Source organism: Littorina saxatilis, linkage group LG3 (genome assembly GCF_037325665.1).
Source record: "Littorina saxatilis isolate snail1 linkage group LG3, US_GU_Lsax_2.0, whole genome shotgun sequence".
In the NCBI taxonomy this organism is placed as follows: Eukaryota; Metazoa; Mollusca; class Gastropoda; order Littorinimorpha; family Littorinidae; genus Littorina; species Littorina saxatilis.
In genome coordinates, this window is record NC_090247.1 from 69725312 (window position 1) to 69747581 (window position 22270).

The following is a 22270-nucleotide window of genomic DNA, read 5'->3' on the forward strand; positions in this document are numbered from 1 at the left end:
ACCTTCAAAACAAGGCCCAGAATGCACCAGATAGCACAGATTTTAACCGTTTTTCAACAATTTTCCGGGGGAGCATGCCCCCGGACCCCCCTAGTTCGCGCAGGCGTAGGCGCGCGCTTGTGGCTTCGCCACTTCGCTGATTTGCCCCCCAAAAAATGGAGGAACCCCCCCCCTTACAACTCTTTTGGTCCGGCCCTGCCCCCTATAATGATGTTATACATTTCAACCATTTATGTATCTGATTATTATTTTCTCCTGCAGTTCCCTCCCTTGGCACTTGACCTACTAGCCTTCTTTGCAAAGCTTCCTCAGCTGCATCTACAGACCTTACCAATTTGGACTGGATTCAATGCTGCAGTGCAAGATGGCAGATTCCGCCAATGTCGAAAGTAGGTTTGATGAATTGTGTTCCATACAAAATAGGATATACTAACAGTAACAGTGTAACGAATACATTGGAATTGGTTTCCACTAACATTTTGTAACACGCTGTCACTTTTTTTTTTAAAGTTGAAAGGAAGTGAGGACATTTTTTTTCTTGTAAGTGTATACGGTTGAACCCCCAAAGTTAAGACTTCCTCCATTTAAGACCTTGCCTTTTCACATTTTCTGTTCATAACTTCTCTAAATTTACCCCCGATTTAAGATTCTCCTTTTTAAGACCTGGTTTTCTCAGATTTTTAGAGGTCATAAATGTGGGTTCCACTGTACATGTATAAACCTAACATGTTTTTTGTAACTAACCACTTTAGTTAAAATGTAACTTTTTTCATTTTGTTTAAACACCGGGACCATGAACTGTTTCTTTTATCTTTGTTCTTAGCACAGGCACACAAAATATACTTTCATTATTATTATTTTTCAAGCAGCCAAAATGTGGGTTTTTTTTAAACAGAAATGTATTTACACTTTCTCACACAAACTTGTCGTTGTTTTTTCTGCTTCAAGCATCTGATTGTTTTCTCGGCTTGCACGTTTTCCTATGTAATATGTTGTACAGATTGGGTACCTGTCTAACGAAATAACTGAAAAGAAACATGTATACACCTAAAATGTTTATTTTTTACCCTTCCACTTTATTGGACATGTCTGTTTGTGGGTTTTTTAAACACTGGATCCTTAAAGGTGTTTCTTTTATCTTTGTTCCTAGCACAGGCACACAAATAAAATGTTATAATTTTTTTTAAACACAAGCAACTAAAACGTTTTATTATTTTAAACAAACATTCATTTACACGTACTCACACACACAAACTTGTCGTTCTTTTTTTTTTTTATCTACTTCAAGCACAATTACGCTCTTTTACCCCGCTTGTACGTTTTCCTTTGTCTGTTGTACAGGTTCCATACCTGCCTATGATAGTCAGCAGTCCAACAGACACATCGACGGTTCTTGCCATACATTCAGGTTTCAAGGGAACTGGAACTGCAACACATTGTCCTCGTTTTTGACCAGGCCAATTTTGCGAAAGCACAGGTCATCAGGTGGCAAGACACAGTCTTCAGGGAGACCCTGATTCATTCCTGACTTTGAACATGCAGTGTACAAAAACTTTGCTGATCATGTGTACATTTTTCATATCAAGATCCTATGTGAGCTGAGCGTGCATAGAACTGAAACTTTGTAGGTGTGTGCATCTTCCCCATATTCCGATGAATGCTGAGACACTTTGCGGTACATATCACACTTTGACCTTGTGTCAACTGTTCCGCCGCGCCTTTGCTTAAAGGCACAGTAAGCCTCCCGTAAACCATCACAGAGCTCCCCGAGCGTCTACATACAGTACAAGCATACTTTCATTTGAACGCTCACCGAACGGGAACATCCTGGCTGCTTTCTGTCGAGCGTGAGAAATTTTCAAAGAATTTATTTTCGTGGACTTGCTTCTCTACAACAATGGCGCCTCGTTTTGGTGCTGGACGGCTGTTATGAATATTCAACTACCGGAAATCACGCCAGGACAGTAAGCCTCCCGTAAATCATCACAGACACTGTCAAGCTTTTACACACAGTACAAACACCCTTCCATTTGAACGCTCACCAAACGGGAACATCCTAGGTGCCCCACGTAAAGAGCGAGCAATTTTTAAAGAATTAATTTTGCAGATTGTCTCGAACACTTTTTGGACCCATTCTGAACTCAGGTCAAACATGAGTTACTTCCCTTCGGGTCTCATTCTATCGATTTAAACTGGCGATAGCCGTGGATCGATGATTATCAAAATGTTTTTGGACCGTGGTGCGTTTTTGCGCTAGACCTAACTTTTAAAATCTAAATAATAAATTGACAGCTTGTTACACAAACATTCTTTGATCATAAAAGAATTCTTTTTCATCAAGACAAGATCAGTACAATTCGAAGTTGTGAAAGTTTGAAAAAAGAAAAGCCCGGAAGCAGGGTCACGCAAGGGTCGTAGCAGACGACGGTTTATGCATATCGCCGTTCCTCTCAACAGTCAAAAGCCATCGCTAGAGTTCTTGTGAACCACAGCCGTTTGTTTCGTGCATAAAAACGTGCTATTGTAGATGAGCTCACATCGAGTCGCATTCAAATGACTAACTGACGACTACATTGTGAAAAAGGGAAACTGGGTCACACGGGTTCACGATGGCTCAGGGGTAAGATAAACCACGCAAAAATAAATTCTTTGAAAATTGTTCGCTCTTTACGGAGGGTACCTAGGATGTTCTCAATCGGTGAGTGTTTAAATGAAAGGGTGTTTGTACTGTGTGTAAAAGCCTGACCGTATCTGTGATGGTTTACGGGAGGCTTAGTGTGCCTTTAAACTTGCGGATAATGCAATTATCTTTATTTGCCAGTATTTGATGGTAGGTTCTATTAATATTCCCTTGAAAGTCAATCATATAGTTTAAAGAGTTTTAAGTGTCTGTTTTGTACAGTTTGCAGCATGATATTAGGGATGTTCCTACAAATTCATACATGTATACAGGACAAAATTAATGTCCTCTAGCTCTTCAACATCAATAGGACATCATAATTTTGTGCAAAACACATTCCATGGAATGGCTCCAAAATCATACGCTCAAGGAAAAGCTTAATATTTTCACACACACACACACACACACACACACACACACACACACACACACACACAGAGTCATATACAAAGAATATTTGTGCTTAGATTGTTTTATAATCTAGTTTAAAACATGTTCAGCTTTATTTGATCTTTGGCAGGTTTTAGTTTTTTGTGTGTGTGTGCATATTTCAGTGAGCTTCGTCAAAATGTAATACGTAAGAGCGCTGAAGTTTTGTATAGAAAGGAAAAGTTAACGAATTTAAGTTTGCGCTGTTTGAAGGAATGGAGTTCTTTTCGCCTAAAGAATTCCTGTGATTAACTAAGTTGTGAAGGGCAGTTGACCGTTTTACCTGGGGAGGGTTTGCATTATGTTGGTGGTACTGTATATATCATCCAATTTCAGTAAAACTTTGGTCACAAATTAAATCATACATTCAATGTTAAGGAACAATAAACATAGTGTGCAGAAATTGGTTTATTGATATATGGCACACAGCTCCACAGTGTGTGTTTTTTTTTTTAGAAATCCAAACACAATGAACGCCAGAATGCTTTGAAACATAACTGTGCAACATGTCAACACTGTATCTATAATATTTCAAAAAACATCACAGGAAAACACAAACTTTTTTTACGCGTCAAAATGAGTATGTCAAAATTGACACATCAACTGTGTAGAAATACGATATTGGCACTAATTACGACAACAAATTCAAAATGTTTGACAATATTGAGGCATTTCTGTATTAAAATAACACATTATGAAATGGAAAATAGATTTGTTGTCAAAATCCCAGGTAGTACTGCCACCTTAAAGTTGATTTGAAAATGAAAAAATAAAAATATTTATTTTAAATATTTGTCTTAATTTTTTTTTTGTTGTTGTTGAAAGAAACTTCTTGAGGTGTGACTCTAACACATGCCCCCCCCCCCCCCCCAAAAAAAAAAAAAAAAAACCAACAACAACAACCAAACAAACAAACAAAAAACCAAGGTTTTTGTAAAAAAAAATTTTTAAATGAATAAAAATTGATTTCGGCAACTGTCTCTTTGTGACTGACACTGGGCGATTATACCCACTTATGTTGCAATTTTCCAGAGAATGTGCAATACTAAATGTGAAAACATTTTTGTTTCTGACTACACATACCATGTCATGAGACAATTTGATGTCAAATCATTGTACCCTTTTCGAGACAACGGAACTCATTTTCTAGGCTTCTTATGGAGCCAGACCCTGTGGTCTTATCCTGTAAATATTGGTACTGACAAAAAGGCCCCAGCAAGAACTGAACACAGGGTACTTTACAGCACAGTGTAGCTTCCATAACTGTTTTCTGGCCTTACGCTGCAGTCAAGTTGCTAAGTCGTCTCCCAGCCCAATACTGTAGAAAAGAACCATGTCACAAAGCTCAAGGCTGCGTGGCGACGACGGGGCGGACCTCTGTCATCAAGAAGCGATTCCCTTTGATTCCCTTTGTTTGTGTCGAGGTTGGCACAGTACTGCAGAAAGTCGTTGCTTTCTAACAGCTGGTGGGACTCGTTATCCCAGCGTCTGTTGGGTAAACACATATTGGTGCCCACCTCGCCACTTTGACGCATGTAGGCTGAAATAGTAAGCAGCGCAGGTTAAACATACCATCCTTCCAATGCAACGGTCTCGCATAGCCAGATTATGTTGAACGGACGTTAAACACCACACAAATACTTACCACGTAAACGTCCATGTAAATCACCAGAATTAATATCCACGCTTTTACATTGGACAGCAAAGCGTTTCTGCTTTGGCCCACATACAACAACAACAACAACAACAACAACAACAACAACAACAACAACAACAACAACAACAACAACAACAAGTCGCGTAAGGCGAAATTACTACATTTAGTCAAGCTGTCGAACTCACGGGATGAAACTGAACGCACTGTAATTTTTCACGAAGACAGTACAGCTTCGTCAATCCCCGCGTGAAGGAAATCGCTCACCTCCCACGTGCAAAACGTAGTAATATTGACACGCCAGATTAGCGCAGTAGCGTATTGTCCTAAGCAGGAAAGCGCGCTTTTCTGTATTCTTGTTAACTTTCTGAGCTTGTTTTGAATACAACATATCATATCTATATGTTTTTGTAATCAGGAAATGATAAAGAATAAGATGAAATCATTTTTGGATCGATTTCTTACATTTTAATCGTAAGATTAATTAATCTATTTTCGTTAATTGTGATCACATTTTAAGAGTAAACATAACATATGTATCTTTTAGATTCAGAATGTGATGAAGAATACGATGCAATCAATTTTAAATCTGTTTGCGAAAAATCGATTTTAATGACAACTTTAATGAGCAAACTCATTAATTAATTTTTAAGCCTCCAAGCTGAAATGCAATACCAAAGTCCGGGCTTTGTCGAAGATTACTTGACCAATATTTCAACCAATTTGGTTGAAAAATGAGAGCGTGACAGTGCCGCCTCAACTTTCACGAAAAGCCGGATATGACGTCATCAAAGACATTTATCAAAAAAATGAAAAAAACTTCTGGAGATACCATACTTAGGATCTCTCATGTCCAGTTTCATGAAGATCGGTCCAGTAGTTTAGTCTGAATCGCTCTACACACACACACAGACAGACACACACACACACAAACACACACACACATACACACACACACACACACACACACACACACACACACACACACACACACACACACACACCACGACCCTCGTCTCGATTCCCCCATCTACGTTAAAACATTTAGTCAAAACTTGACTAAATGTAACAACAACCACTAAAAAAACAAGAAATTCCTTCGAGGTAGGAAAAACACCCCCGTTGGTCAAAGGGAAATAACCATTCTCACTGCACCCATTCTCACTGCCACCAACTGAGAAGGTTATTTCCCTTTGACCATGAATATTTTTCTCTATAAGTCCTTGTAGAATCTTAATCCACCAATAACTCCCTAACCGTGTGTTTGACTGGTCCCAATTTTTCGTCTCAGGAATGTATAGAACCTGTTCACCAAGTTTGGCGACGATCGGTCCGTTCATTCTTGAGATCTATATGCGAACACAAACACACAAACAAACACACAAACAAACAAACAAACACATCGACCGAAACCTATACACACCCCTATACCGGGGGTGTAAAAATACAGCCTGGCAACTGTATGAGCAGAGTTGAAATTGTTTTTGCTGAACGTATTTCGTATCTGACACCAATGTCAATTTGCAAACTTGATTCAGTCAAAAGTTCCGATATATATATTAATTATATGAGCGCAGAAAGCTTGTGATTGTTGGTATGTGTCCAAGGGGAAGAAAGCCCTTGAAGGATCTGTCCGGCTTTTTATGATAGTTTACTAGAGAAGAAATGTATAATTATATCCTAAACAGCTGAAGAATATTTAATTATTTTATACAAATCTGGTCAGGACAAGATTAAACACCGTAACGCTCATACTCGCACACACGTTTTACTGTACGGAATTCAGATTGAATGGCTGAAAGCCCATATTTTCCAAAAAAATTAAACTGGTTGCAGCTGTGGTCTTGACGATCAAACCACAGATCACGTCCTTAGAGAGCCAAAGAAAAACCGTGTGGCCAACTGCAGTCCCCCACCGCTGCCAGCTGTACGGAAAAAAGGAGGACCTGGAGAAGATAGCATCATTTGTCTCGCTGTCCCGGTCTAACAGTAGAGACGTGTGATCGACAAGAAGAAGATTGAGTGGCTCACCAGCGAAGAGTGTGTCCTCGTTCAGAGTGAAGCCTGTTTCAACCGAACTTCCAGAAGAAGGGTCGATAGTGATCGTCTGATTGTTCCTCAGACTGGCTGGCATCTAGGAGAAAAAAGTCACTTTAGAATTTACCAGTAATTTGATTATCAAAATGCTGTTTTGTAAATGTCTAAGGGGTAAAAACAACAACAAACTGTCTTGGATTAGCCCAAGAGCTAGAGTTCGCGTTGGGGGTTTGTGGCCTTGGAATTAGTGTTTGGACGTTTAATTATTCACACGAAAATGCTGTGTTGGGTAAGTCTTTTAAGATAGTATTTTCTCCAATGGTATAAACTGTGAAATGATCCCACTGGACCGGCTTCACGTTCCGGTGTGACGCCGTCATCCCGCCGTCATATTACGAGTTTCGGCCTCGTTGATCTTGTATAAACTCCATACTGAAGAAAAAAAAAAAACTTCGATAGTACTGATGAGCGACCTTGGGTACCTTACATTCATGGGGCCAAATTTTTCCAACCAATTTGTTGCATTTAACTTACAAATTTGATTCATCCTAAAATGTTTCCCTTATCATTCAAGGGACGTGACCACTCGGTACACGTTTTCAAAGAAATCGATTTTTGGGGTGAAATCTATTAAATTTCACCACCAATTTTTTTCACATGCAAGAAACTGACATGCTTTTCGTCCTTAGATAATTTCACTTCATTCATTTTACCTGAAAACAACATTTCAGTCTCGAGTATAAAGGGCCAAGATGACGGCGTCACACCGGACGTGTTTGAACAGTTTACAGAGACAATAAATCCAAAACCAATTTTGATTGATTGCCTCGCTTGATTGTGTCTTCTCCCCAAGCGGCTGCACCTTTTGCAAGCTAAGTCTTTTTTTTGTGTTGAATTATTATTTGTTTGTCTGCATGTGCACTTAAAAGACCGCTGGGTCGAAATATCCGTGCTTGTAACGTATTGTTTTATCAATACAAAAACGTTCCAATACCTTTCTATAGACACAACAGTTTTCACGTAATCGCCCCAGAGACACACTGGCACACACACACACACACACACACACACACACACACACACACACACACACACACATACACACACCACCACCACCCTTTGTCTCGATTCCCAGTCTATGTTAAAATATTTAGTCAAATCCTGACAAAATGTAAAAAGCAAGAAAAAGGAAGAATAAGAAGTGTTGATATGATACCAAGGGGATGAAAGACTTGTTCTTCAATCCAAAATACACACACTATCAATGGCTATTGTGCAGCGAGTGTGTGTGTGATTGTGCATCTCACCCTGAAGGCTTGATCCACTCTGACAGTGAACACACGCGCAATTCCTAGAATCATCGTCACATTCGGATTGCCCGGTGCTTGCTCCGGTTCTTTGCCCTCTGTCTCCGCAATCGCCGCTCCTCGAAAGACTACACACACACACACACACACACACACACACACACACACACACACACACACACACACACACATACAAACAAATACACACACAGGTGAGCACATACACACACACACACACACACACACACACACACACACACACACACACACACACACACACACACACTTATGCAGGATAGATGTCTTCACAGTTGATCGTGTTCTGTCTCTTGAAGCACATTTGTTTCTCGAAGAGACGTTATACGTACACAACTTCCACAATACTGTCTGTATTTAGAGCCTCGGAGGATGTTATATATTTATTCTTCTTTCACGTTCACTCATGTTTTTAGCACGAGTGGATTTTTACGTGTATGACCGTTTTTACCCCGACATTCAGGTAGCATACGCCGATTTCGGGGGAGGCATGCTGGGTATTTGGGGGTTTCTATAACCCACCGAACTCTGACATGGATTGCAGGATCTTTTCCGTGCGTACTTGGTCTTGTGCTTGCGTGTACGCACGAAGGGGGTTAAGTCACCAGAAGGTCTGCACATTAGTTGACCTGGGAGATCGGAAAAATCTCCACTCTTAACCAACCAGGCGGCAGCGGCCGGGATTCGAACTCACGACCTCTCGATTAGGAGGCCGACGTCTTACCACCACGCCACTGCGCCCGCCATGGAGGATGTTATTGAAACAAGTGCTTTGATACTGTATTCCCTGCGTGAGTTTGATGACCTCAAGTCAGCTTGACCAAGGTTACTGCTGGGTCGTGTTTGGGTCAACAATGGGAAAAATCATGATTTCTTAGAATGTTGTGTAGCTATAGCTTTGACATTTACTTACTTCAAGGGTTTGATTATCTCCAGACACTCAAAGTCAGGATGACCCTCGTCAAATTTCAAGTTCATTGCATAGTCGAGTTCGGCGGGTTGTTTAATGGAAAAATGTCAAAATCTGGAAGTTTTCTGTTTTGTTTTGTTTTGTGTTTTGTTTATTAGCAGCTACAGTAGCCACAGCAATATTGTTTGCGGGTTAACAGATGTAAAATTCAGCTTTTAGTAACAAATTTAAAACAAACAAGTCGCGTAAGGCGAAAATACAATATTTAGTCAAGTAGCTGTCGAACTCACAGAATGAAACTGAACGCAATGCCATTTTTCAGCAAGACCGTATACTCGTAGCATCGTCAGTCCACCGCTCATGGCAAAGGCAGTGAAATTGACAAGAAGAGCGGGGTAGTAGTTGCGCTAAGAAGGATAGCACGCTTTTCTGTACCTCTCTTTGTTTTAACTTTCTGAGCGTGTTTTTAATCCAAACATATCATATCTATATGTTTTTGGAATCAGGAACCGACAAGGAATAAGATGAAAGTGTTTTTAAATTGATTTGGACAATTTAATTTTGATAATAATTTGTATATATTTAATTTTCAGAGCTTGTTTTTAATCCGAATATAACATATTTATATGTTTTTGGAATCAGCAAATGATGGAGAATAAGATAAACGTAAATTTGGATCGTTTTATAAATTATTTTTTTTACAATTTTCCGATTTTTAATGACCAAAGTCATCAATTAATTTTTAAGCCACCAAGCTGAAATGCAATACCGAAGTCCGGGCTTCGTCGAAGATTACTTGACCAAAATTTCAACCAATTTGGTTGAAAAATGAGGGCGTGACAGTGCCGCCTCAACTTTCACGAAAAGCCGGATATGACGTCATCAAAGACATTTATCAAAAAAATGAAAACAACGTTCGGGGATTTCATACCCAGGAACTCTCATGTCAAATTTCATAAAGATCGGTCCAGTAGTTTAGTCTGAATCGCTCTACACACACACACAGACAGACAGACAGACAGACACACACACGCACATACACCACGACCCTCGTTTCGATTCCCCCTCGATGTTAAAATATTTAGTCAAAACTTGACTAAATATAAAAACACAGAAATAGTAGTATTACTTACGAATGCTTTCTCGGCATAAGGCGTCAGGAAAAGAACCTGGGACTGTGGCACAGCAGGCGCCACAGAAAGCAACACACGCGCCGAGAAGGACCAGACGAAACATCATGACTCCTGGATTTAACTCTGCTTGACTGCTGGAAACATGTTCAGAAAGCGATGTTTTGTCAGTGGTCACAGTGAGTGCGTGTGTCCCTACTCAAATCTGCTTCCTCCCCGTGAAAATCATCATGTAATTCAGTAGGTCCGTCCATTATTTTCTCATGCGAGAAGAGCATTCTACTCACATAAATACCAAAAACTAAAACTACCTAACTGAATACCTTAAACGACGGTCTTCGTGCTTTCTTTTTAGAACAGATTTTGTAATTCATGCATATTACTTATCCCCGAGTACGCAATACTAGGGTCCTGCAGACTTTAATTGTGTGTCTGTCTGTCTGTTCGTCTCGACTTAACAGCTTATTGCTGGGAAACTACTGGGCGCAGTTCGTTCAAAAGTTGATACACTAACTTGATAATAGGTCCGATTGATCGTATTAAAACTTCATAATGTTACCTGGGACCTAAATGCCAAATAAATCACAAAAACCACTCTTAACGGCGGGCGGAATTCGCTGGGTGGGATAGGACAGCCGTTCGGCTTTTTAGGCCCATTGCAGAAACTCAAGTTAACAACAGCATTTCTACTCGGCGCGCGCGGTATGAGAATCACGGGTCGTAACTCTCTGGAATTGGTCATCCGCCGCCATGTTGGATGCCTTGCACGATCTCTGACAGTGCTTGAGCGTTGGGTGGCGACTCGACAAAAGTGAAAATGACACGTTGTGTGGCCAAAAACTGCAGTCAGCAGGCACACTTTAGGATCCCTAAAGTTGTTTACCATCAGGGTGACAACTGGAAGGAAGTTACTGAGCGGAGAAGACGATTATAACTGGTTATTTTTTGCTGTGTGCAGTGCGCTAATCAACAATTGTCCATCGGTTGTGCCTTTAGAGTGAACACTGTGATAGGATGCTTTGAAAATTATACTTTGCAGTAGTTACCTGAGCTGCATTGTACCTCATTTGCCTGTCTTGAGAGCTTTATCTTGTGAATTTTGGTGCACTGTCTGCATGGTAATTTGAGATAAAGAATAAATAAATGAATATAATAATGTATTCTTGCTTTACTTTTTATGTTGTGCTGTTGTGTTAAAAAGGCAGATCCCCTTTGGACTCATGCATGCCCGGTAGCTCAGTTGGTAGAGCACTGGACTTGTGATCGAAAGGTCGCAGGTTCGAATTCGGGCCGGGACGGACACGGGTCAACTTTATGTGCAGACCCAGAGACGGAAGCCATGTCCCACCCCCGTGTCATCACAATGGCACGTAAAAGACCTTGGTCATTCTGCCATAAGTGCAGGTGGCTGAATACACCTAAACACGCAGACACCTGGGTAGCGCGACTCCGTTGCTGCTAGCTTTCCACTGGGAGGAAGCGACCCGAATTTCCCAGCGATGGGACAATAAAGTAATGAAAATGAAAAATGAAATGAAATGCACAGTTTTCTTCATTTTGTCTGCATACACAGTGAAATACGCAAAAAGAACAAGAGTGCAATGAAGAAAACTAACAAAGACGGCATCCAATATGGCGGCGCGAAGAGAGTATGAGCGGAGTTGTGCCCCTTAGGGCTAAAGCTAGCCGATCCATTTGATAACGTCACGCCGAGTAAGAAGAATGAATTGGACCTATAGGTTCGCCCAGCCAGCCAGCGACACCCAGGCTTTGCGTGCGTGCGTGCTTTGCGTGCGTGTGCCACTGCGCGAGGACTATTCACGACTTTCCGACCTTGACATTGTAGTGGGGGTCAAGTGGGCGTCGGCATCATTGTCCAATCAGAAATTTTGATGCGCTTCCGCTTCCTGTCCCGCCCAGTCTGCGCAAAAGAAATGGCGCAAAACTGTTTGCGCGGAAAAAGGTGATGAAAAAAAGAACACAACCTGGTTTGATAACCAAATGATTGCGATCTTGCATTCTAGCATAATCTAATGTGGAACAACGACACATCTGATAAACAAATAGCCAGTTTGTTACCAACATGAGAAACTAGGGTTTAGAATCGAAGCGGTAAACCCGGACGCTGTTTGTACACGTAAATCCGGAGAAGCTATCGAAGTAGGTGACATGTCGTTTCACTCCGAGTGTGCCAGCACCGGCCCTCTACCCGCCAAACCCCCACTAGGCAGGGAAAGTGGTTCGACCTTGCATGAATGCAGGGCAAGTTCGAGTTTGCTTGCTAAAATTGCTGCTAGTGCTTGCCTTGTCTAGATCTGGAACTTTTTCAATTGGATTTTTTCTCTCTATTATACTGGAATAAGTCGGGTGCTTTTCTAGATCTAAGCATCGACCGAATTAGATAATGATGTTCCTTGCATTGCATTCTCCTAAATCTGTTATTCTAACCAGTTTGTTTAAGAATATAATTGTTCGTTTTTTGTTGATAAGCTTACAAGATTTTTTCTTTTTTAAGTAAGTGGTTTCACACGTACAACATGAGACCCACATGCACTAGACAATGGAAGTTGAGGTCCTCGTTCAATACCACAAATGCCAGTATTATACTTCAGACTCCTTTTGGAGGAATGTGTGGGGTTTGGGTGTTGAACTTGAAGTGGCAGATTGTTTGCACAGGTATGAATGTTCGTACGTTCGTACGTGCACGCATGTATGCAGGCATTTGTTTGTCAAGCAGGAACATGCAACATTTTGTTGACCGTATGTGAGTGCGTGTGTAATAAAACCAACGACAAACAATACAAAAAGCTCCAGCTCTGCTTCTTCACCAGTCACAGACGCATTGCGTTGTTCAGCTTTCCAAAAATATATTAACTCAGTCAGAACCGGCTTCATGAATATTTTATTTCAGGAAAAAGTCAATCGAATCTACACAAAAAAAGGTTATTGCGTTGTTCTGTCTTTGAGACTGTACCACGTGATATTGAGCTTCTAGAAGAAACATGTCTGTGGCATAGTTTGACCCAACAGATAGAGAAGTCAACAGAGGTATTCTGCCGTCAGCAGCTTTATTGCTGTTTTGAATTTGATCTTGCATAATTTTATTACATAATTTTGCAACACACAAAGAAATCGTAATTGAATATTTTACGCAAAATTGAATAATTCGCAAACATGTTTGTATGAACAAATATTATTTTAAGAAAATATGAGTGTGAGGATGGACGTATTTTGAGTGAAGTAGCAGAAATTCTTTTTAAGTTCTTTAGCTACATGCACACGTTCTGTTAATTACGTTCATAGCAGGGAGATCCAGATTAATAATACTGCTGTGACAGGTTGTGGTTTCCATACACACTTTGAATACAGGAAAACAAAAACAAAAACACAGTTAAAAAAAAATGTGCACATAGGATTAAATCATTAAAGTTTACAGAATAAAAGCAACATAATTATGTACAAAAACAAATCTCGTGGTTCTCTTGTCAAACCCACTGTAGTAAGCACAGAATAGGAGAGAAGATTTTGGAGAAGGTGGCTTTACCTACTGAAGTAAATGATCAAGAGGATTCTAAGCATCCAGTGCTAAAGCTCTCAAATCACAAGACATACACACTTGTTGTGGCTATCCGAACTGTTGATTTAAAAAAAACCATACCTACATTCAAATTGAAAACATTTATTACAAAATTATATATATTGTATGGATCTGTCTTTGTAAAATATACTGTACAGAAAATTTTAAATAATCTGCACAAATCTCGTGGTTCTCTTGTCAAGTGGTAAGCACAGAAAAGAAAAAAAATACCTGTGTTCTGTCTTGTAAAATATACTTCACTGAATGTGTACAGTATTCTAAGAAAAAACAAGAAGAGCAAACGCTCGATCGAGTCACTTTCGCAGTTCTGAATATTATATGAGGCATCAGATGGACAGGAAGAAATTGCTATTCACAACACAATGAGTCACGTTCACATAAAATTTGAGCCCGGTCACTTTTATAGTTTCCGAGAAAAGCCCAACGTTAAGTTGTGTGTTGCCGAACAGAAAAGGCTAGTTATCTCCCTTGTTTTTCTGATAACGTTCGTAAAAGGCTACAGATGTAAATACTTTGATGTAAAGAATAATCCTACAAAGTTTCAATCACATCCGATGAACTTTGTCAAAGATATAAAATGTCTAATTTTTCCTTTGACAACGAAACCATCGTTAAAGTGTAGAGGTCATTGGAGGTCACGACTAAACAAAATATGAGCCCGATCGCTTTGATAGTTTCCGAGAAAAGTCCAACGTTAAGGTGGTGTCTACGGACGGCCGGACGGCCGGCCGGACGGACGGCCGGACGGCCGGCCGGACAGACTAACACTGACCGATTACATAGAGTCACTTTTTCTCAAGTGACTCAAAAATTCTTCCTTTTTTATCATATCAATTGCCTCCCTTGAATTTTATTTGTAAAATAATTCTGAGAAAAAAAGCTTTCTACTTAAAAGCAGTGCAATCAAGAAAATGGGTACAACCTGTGTGTATACCTTTATTCCTTAATCTTTTTATTTAATTGAGGATGTCACTACGCAGTTTTACTGATTTAAAAAAAATTCGCTTCAAATTATCTCCCTTGAACAAACACTTCTTTTTACAATTAAATTTTGTTTACACGAAGAGGTAGTTTTAAGGGTATATATATACAAAAAAACAATATTGCAACCTTAGATGTATTTACATTTGGACTAATTCCATTAAAAAAAAATTCAAACTATAAATGATAAATCAAAATAAAACAGATTTTGGGGCTGTACACAAGCTAATAGGATTAAACACGAAAGTCGTACCCAAGAATCGTCAAATACTTTTGCTAACAGCTATACTTAAACATAAGAAAATATGATCTGCATCTCTTGTTATGAAGATGATGGCACTGGTCCACCGAAGTGCATGCCATATATGCTTTACTGTGCGCTCTCCCTCTCAATGGTCTTTCTCTGGCTGACTCGATTCTGAGGAGATAAAAGAAAACACATTCAGTACAAGCTGTAAAAAATAACAACAAAACTAGTATTACTTAAAGTAGCTGCTGGTTTCTGAGTATTTGATTGAAGGCCCAATCCGACTTGTAAGAAGTTTGCCCGACTGTCGCAGATTTGGTCAGGTATGGAGTAAAATCATGCCTCAATTTGGTAACATACAAACTGCAATATTCTAAGGCTGTGAGTGTGAGAATACATCGGTGCCACTTTTTAAAAACTTTCTTTTTGTGTGTGCGCATGTTTTAGTGCCAAAAATGAAGAGGCCGAGTGCTCTCTCTGCAAAACTTGTGTGAAGCTTCAGAGCTCTATCAATGGTTTGAAAGAAAAAACATACTTTTCCATTTTTGACGTTCTTGTTCCCTTCCCTGTGAAATTTACTGTCCGTAGGTTACCGGATTTTGTTAATGTCCGTGAAAACCTCAACTATTCATTGCTGAGTGCCTAGTGATAGCTATCCCCCCCAACGACCTAGCACTGCTGAATCCTGATTCTTCCCATTGTTTGATTCTGTAATGAAATTGTGTAGTTGGTAGTTATGTGAGCTTCTTCTTGGAGGGGTGGGGGGGGGGGGTGGGGGGGGTGCTGGTTGGTTGGGTTTTTGGGGGTTATTTAACCATCAGATTAAAAAGTAAGACTTCATTGTAATGTGCAGATATTTGTTCAGGTGCCCACCATTTTCTATGTGAAAACATGTTGCTAACTAACATGAACCCAACCATAAAACGTGATGTAGGTGAGTAGCCCATCTAGAAAAAAGAACCTGTTCTAATTCGGAATTAGAACAGGTTCGTTTTTCTAGATGGGCTACTCACCTACATCACGTTTCATGGTTTGGTTCATGTTAGTTAGCAACATGTTTTCAAATTCTCATCAGGCAATCACGGCTGACACTAAACACAGAACAGGTGGGAGAGACATAATTCAATTTACTCACCTTCCTTGCATTGTGAGACTGGCCATATGAATCTGCTGAAGTAGTTCCTGCACATATTTAATCAAATATTCATCTTAATAACGTGTTAATATCGCTTGTTCTAGCAAATCAGACTTGACAGTTTTCTGATGGCTTGCACAATTTAAGAGCTTGCCTGTCCCCAATCATTACAATAAGAAACAACATCTAGTATGCAAGTATTTTCAGGGTATGAAGGTTTTAATATAATGTCGGTTCTTCTGGGGGCATGGAGAAACACCTTACACAAAGTAGAACATACACAACAAATTTCAAACAATTGAGGTCACACCATAGTTTTACTCACAAACAAACAACAGCAATACAATAAACAGTCTGCAAACGCCTACATGTTGTCTACACTAGGTATAAAGAAACAAAGAAGCACATGAAGACGGGCTTTGTCAAGTAGACCATTATAGCGAATGAGCAACAGCTGATGATCCAGACCACCAAATTGACATGATTTCCCCTTATTCAGTTTGTGATTGTAGTCATATTGACGATGCATGACTTCAATTTTTCAAAGTAAGTCTCTTGGTGCGTTTACGGATACATTCATTGTCACAATTACGACATGCTAATGTCTAACCTGGGTAAACTTCAATTCATGACTTTTTTCAAACTGGCATAGAAATTATGAGCATACCAGAATTATTTTCCTGTTAGACTGTCTTCTTCTTTTTCTTCTTCTGCGTTTGATATTCAATTCATGGCTGTCATATCGTCAGGTCAGTGGCTGCCATGAAGTCTGCAGTCTTCAGTGTCGGACTGTCAAATTAGATGATATTGTAAAGAAAGTAAGTAACATCTCATGATATTCTAACTTCAATTACATCACCTGTCTCACAGTCTGCCTCTTTAAAAATTAATGAATAATTTCAGTAACATAATTTTTGGGTAAAAAATAAAAAGGTATGAGAAATAATCCTTACTTTTTTTGTAATAACCCTCACCACCAATTGTTTTATTTCATTTCCATTTTAACAGATTTAGCACCTCTCCGAAAGCCAGAAATACACTTTAAATCCCACGCCCCCCCCCCCCCCCCCCCCCTCGGCCCCCCCTACATAAACTAATTAAATAACTAATTAAGGAAAAAAATCCTTACATCATAAAAAGTCAGAACCACCAAAACCACCCCCCCCCCCACCCATCCAATAAAACCTGAATACAAAAACACTTCAAAATAAAAAATGAAAACATTTAATTCCACTTACAAAATATAAAAGTTGTTATGCTTTATTTTCATTATCTGTTTACAAACACATAAATTGCTGTGCAAATCTTTTTAAAAAACATCAATGCCTGAGACACCAGTAACCTGTTTATATTGTTAACCTTGTAGCTTTTCAGTTTAAGAGGCTGTTCTGGAATCTGCACTAAAGTCAAACATAACCATGAATACCGTGGGAAAAATATTACATCACCAAGACCGAAAAAATAACACCAACCGACACTCCTCACCCTTATTTCACCCACTATGCCAACCCAAAGACTGGAAAATAATAATCAAATACAGAATGAACAAAAATGCTTGATTTCATTTCTTCAATGATAAGTTGAAAATCTTCATTCTTCATAATAATGTTATTGGCATAATGTGTAATTGCCACAATTTACAGAGTTTAATTAAAAAAAATGATGCGATAAAAATCAAAGTGAAAACATTTGTTTTTATACTGATACCTTATTTACCTTGTGGCTTGTGTGCCTCAGGTTTAGGAGCGGCTCAAACGTCCTCTGCTCCTCAGTCTGCAAGAAATTAAGCGATGGCCTGAAGGAGAATAGAAAAAGATCCTTTGTCAGCACCCTGTGTATGTGTGTGGGTGGGTGTGTTAGATCAATAGGCGGGGGGGGGGGGGGGGGGGGGGGGTGCAATAGCTACCACGCCTAATGCAGTCTGCAAAACAAGTGCAACACTTCTACAGAGCTTTTATGATACAAAGCTTCAAATAAGAAACACATTACAATCAAATGAAAGCTGAGCCTGTCATTGCAAAATAAGGAATATATATACAACAATCCAGTGGCATGTAAAATATTGTTCCTTCAGAAAGATGGCTCTGACAGCAGAAACAATTTAACTTGAAGTTTGAGTCCAAAATTATTTCTCTACATTAGTGAACGTACTTGCAGTAATACCCCTCACACATGAACTATTCACAGACTGAATAACAGTGTGTTCCCAATGTTGCTTCCGTGTATCGGTTAGATCCATCTCGGTTAGATCCATCTGCAGTGTACGGATTGTCATCCGTTTAATATTAAAAAGGAAAAACAATCAGAACTTGTCATCAGTGATCAACCTACCTTGCAAGAGTGGGGTGAAACACTCACTTCCTGCCAACATGTCTGCAAAAAAAAGAGGAAACAATACCAATGGAAGCTTAAAATGGTTCTTTTGTTCAATATGTGTACACGTGCTTCATTTCTGGGGTGAAAGTGTAAAATATATTGATGGATTGATAGAACAATATTGCCTCAAGTTCACCGCACCAAAAAATACTTATCAATCAACATTGTCATCACTCGATCAGCTATTCCATCTCTTTCATAAGTGTGTGTGTGATGGTGTGAGCGTGTGTGTGTTTGTGTACGTGTGTGTGTGTTTGTGAACAAGCGTTGAAAAACGTATGTTTACCTTGCTCTAGATCTACCGACTTTCGTAGGCGGAGACTTCTCTGCCGTGACAGCGGCTTCGTTTCCCTGGCAGAATTCAACATCTTGTACAGATCTGCCGGTGATTTTCATTTCCTCCGCTTCTAGAGTCACTTGATCCACAGATTTAACGAACATTGAATGTTCTTTTAGTTCTTGTGACGGAAGTAAAATCAAGGAATTAAGTGGGCATTCCTGAGCCCTCTGCTGGCTTCATGTCCACAAAGTAAATCGCACAAACTTGCAGGGTTTGGGGGGTAGTTTATTACTTTGAAGAAGAACAGCTAGTCGTCGCTGCCCGTTCAGCATTCTTCGCGCGACTTTTGTTTTGCAGAGGAAGGCATATGCAGTTTTTTTCCTGATGAATGTTGCCAGGGTGCACAAACTGAGAAAGCATTCCCGATTTTCCACAATGTTCTACTTCTTTACAGTCTTTTGCACAACATGATTTATAACTGCCGGTGTACGTCTAATTCATGATGCCAACCAGCTGGGTCAAAAGTTACGTTCGAGAAAATACTCGTTGAACTAAGTTCCAAACGAATGTCAAGGCCAGTTCTTGACTGGTTTTGAACTGAAGTTGGGCTCCAAATGAAAATAAACACTTCCTCCAGCTGCGCGACCCATTGATAACAACAGTTGGAACTGGTAGGAAGATGAACAGGTCTTGCGAACTGGCTACACACTGTTACGGTTCAAGTTTAAGTTCAAAGTAAACACTCAACTGAGGTTGCAGGTAATGGCGGACTTGACTTCCTTCATAACCAAATATCACTCTTCTGACAAAAAAACGCAAATGCTATGTTAAACCGGAAAATACGTAAACCGGAAAAGGATCGAGCGCATCAAAACCAAAATGGCAGCCCCCATGAAATCTGAAAGGTCACGGAAAAAAGTCGTGAATAGGCATTTGAGTTCACTGGCGAATATCAGTTTTGTTGGCTTAGTGGAAAGCGTTTCCGACTATGGCCAAAGTGATCCGGTTTCGATTCCCGGCATGGGCGGTCTATTTTTTTATTTTTTTTTTATTTTTTTATTCTTGTTTACTATTGTTTATCATGAACGTTTTAATGTTTTATTTTACTCTAATAATTTTTTTAATTGTGTAAAATAAATTAAAAAAAAAAATTCTTTTTTAAATCCAAGTGATCCGGGTTCGATTCCCGGCATGGGCGGTCAATTTTTTTTTTTTTTTAATTCTTGTTTACTATTGTTTATTATGAACGTTTTAATGTTTTATTTTACTCTAATAATTTTTTTAATTGTGTAAAATAAAAAATAAAATTTTTTTTAAATCCACGTGCACAAGACAAAAACTTTCATACTGGGGGAGCGAGCCAGTCTGAAGAGTACTCGGGTCCAGCGCCAGGCGTTTTTTATTATTGTATCATTATTGATTTGTATTCTTTTTTATTTTATTTTTTAAATTTTTGTGTTGGTAGCAGAAGTGTGAACATGCCAATGTTGTGCAATAATGGACAAAGTGAAAAACAAAAACTTGTGTAACAATATAGACAACTTTGTAGACTCTTCTCAGAGGCGGGTAAAAATCAGTTGAGAGGAATAGTACACAAACTACTGTAAGCTTGTCAAAACCAGGACTGTGAGAGTTATTTCTTCTCGTCTTAAAAATGTCACACTATTTACGCATACAAATTACAATACTATATGTTTGCTTATCTTTCAGATAGGATGTTTGTTTTTGTCTGCTACATTGCTGAATAAAGAATACTCCAAAATTCAAATTAAAAATATGACATGCATACCTAGTACCTGGTTCGTGCCAAATCGGTCCTCAGGTCTGCAGAAAACTTTGTTCAAAGAATAAACAGTTTTTTGTTTGTTTGTTTTCTTAACGCCCAGCCGACCACGAAGGGCCATATCAGGGCGGTGCTGCTTTGACATATAACGTGCGCCACACACAAGACAGAAGTCGCAGCACAGGCTTCATGTCTCACCCAGTCACATTATTCTGACACCGGACCAACCAGTCCTAGCACTAACCCCTAAATGCCAGGCGGAGCCGCCACTAGATTGCCAATTTTAAAGTCTTAGGTATGACCCGGCCGGGGTTCGAACCCACGACCTCCCGATCACGAGGCGGACGCCTTACCACAAGGCCAACCGTGCCGGTGGCGATAGCCGTGGATCGATGATTATTAGAATGTTTTTTGACCGTGATGCGTTTTTGCGCTAGACCTAACTTTTAAAATCTAAATAATAAATTGACAGCTTGTTACACAAACATTCTTTAATCATAAAAGAATTCTTTTTTCATCAAGACAAGATCAGTACAATTCGAAGTTGTGAAAGTTTGAAAAAAGAAAAGCCCGGAAGCAGGGTCACGCAAGGGTCGTAGCAGACGACGGTTTATGCATATCGTCGTTCCTCTCAACAGTCAAAAGCCATCGCTAGAGTTCTTGAGCCGTTTGTTTCGTGCATTATTGTAGATAAGCTCACATCGAGTCGCATTCAAATGACTAACTGAGTCTGACGACTACATTGTGAAAAAGGGAAACTGGATCACACGGGTTCACGATGGCTCAGGGGTAAGATAAACCACGCAAAAATAAATTCTTTGAGAATTGTTCGCTCTTTACGGAGGGCACCTATAGGATGTTCTCAATCGGTGAGTGTTTAAATGAAAGGGTGTTTGTACTGTGTGTAAACTTGAAGCCTGACCGTATCTGTGATGGTTTACGGGAGGCTTACTGTGCCTTTAAATCCCGACATAAATCGTGTCAAACGTGTCAGGCGCGGCCTTCGGCTTCCGAGGCAGCTGAAATGTCACATTCAGTCACGTAGTTTTTGCCTTCTGGCGCTTCGTTTGAAATATTGTTATGCCATGGTGTTCAGGGAAAAATGGACAGTATATAAATAATTATTTTCCTAGATAATAATACAGCTAAGGAAAAAAAAGAAGATATTTATCTCACAGATTAAAAAGAAACTTTGTAATGAGATTATGCAAAGTACAGTGGTACCGGGAAGTGATTTCAGACAGTTGATAACTTTTGGGGAAAACTGCAGAAGAATCCGTGCGTCTGTTTGTATCAGTGACGGCTTACTAGCGCGAAAACTAAAAATTAGTAATTAACACGTGAAAGTTAAAAACAACGACAGATGGACCAGGGTAGTAGGGTACGGATCGAGGCTTACCCGGGTACGGCTTCGAGGAACAGCTAGTACGGATGAAGGAAAACCCGGTACGGTCCGAGGCTCTGATGAATGACGTTAGAAACGGACTTCTACATAATTAGGGGATTCCCCTCTAAACCAACCAATGGCAGCGAAGAAAGGCCGACAGCCCGCAGTAGTTGTAGCAATTTATAGAATGGCGATCGAAGCCACAGCTCCGAAGTTATGCGCTTTCAAGCCTGAAGGGGTACGGACACCGGCGCACTTACTCTAGATATATAAAAATATTACATACAGATGCTTTTGTTT

General features: G+C 39.7%; 1 protein-coding gene and 1 long non-coding RNA gene across 2 annotated transcripts in view; both read right to left on the minus strand.

Moving 5' to 3' along the window:
- Positions 1 to 22270, minus strand: part of LOC138963126 (uncharacterized) — a 154160-nt gene that overhangs the window by 125375 nt on the left and 6515 nt on the right. The gene's annotated exons all lie outside the window — the stretch shown is intronic.
- LOC138963125 (uncharacterized) lies at positions 3500 to 22050 on the minus strand. The gene is made up of 8 exons (XM_070335148.1): positions 21983 to 22050; positions 18476 to 18517; positions 17861 to 17917; positions 16145 to 16191; positions 10187 to 10320; positions 8108 to 8235; positions 6795 to 6897; positions 3500 to 4649 (listed from the first exon to the last, which is right to left on the minus strand). The coding sequence occupies exons 4-8, from the start codon at positions 16168 to 16170 to the stop codon at positions 4405 to 4407; spliced, it is 636 nt and encodes a 211-aa protein (XP_070191249.1). The 5' UTR covers positions 16171 to 16191; positions 17861 to 17917; positions 18476 to 18517; positions 21983 to 22050; the 3' UTR covers positions 3500 to 4404.

What these genes read in the sequence shown, in the direction of transcription:
- LOC138963125 (XM_070335148.1), bottom strand. Translation starts at nt 16,170, where the DNA reads ATGGCCAGTCTCACAATGCAAGGAAG. An exon ending in AGTCTCACAATGCAAGGAAG is followed by an intron (nt 10,321 to 16,144) that starts GTGAGTAAATTG and finishes ACATGTTTCCAG; the next exon opens with CAGTCAAGCAGAGTTAAATC. An exon ending in CGAGGACACACTCTTCGCTG is followed by an intron (nt 4,650 to 6,794) that starts GTGAGCCACTCA and finishes TTACTATTTCAG; the next exon opens with CCTACATGCGTCAAAGTGGC.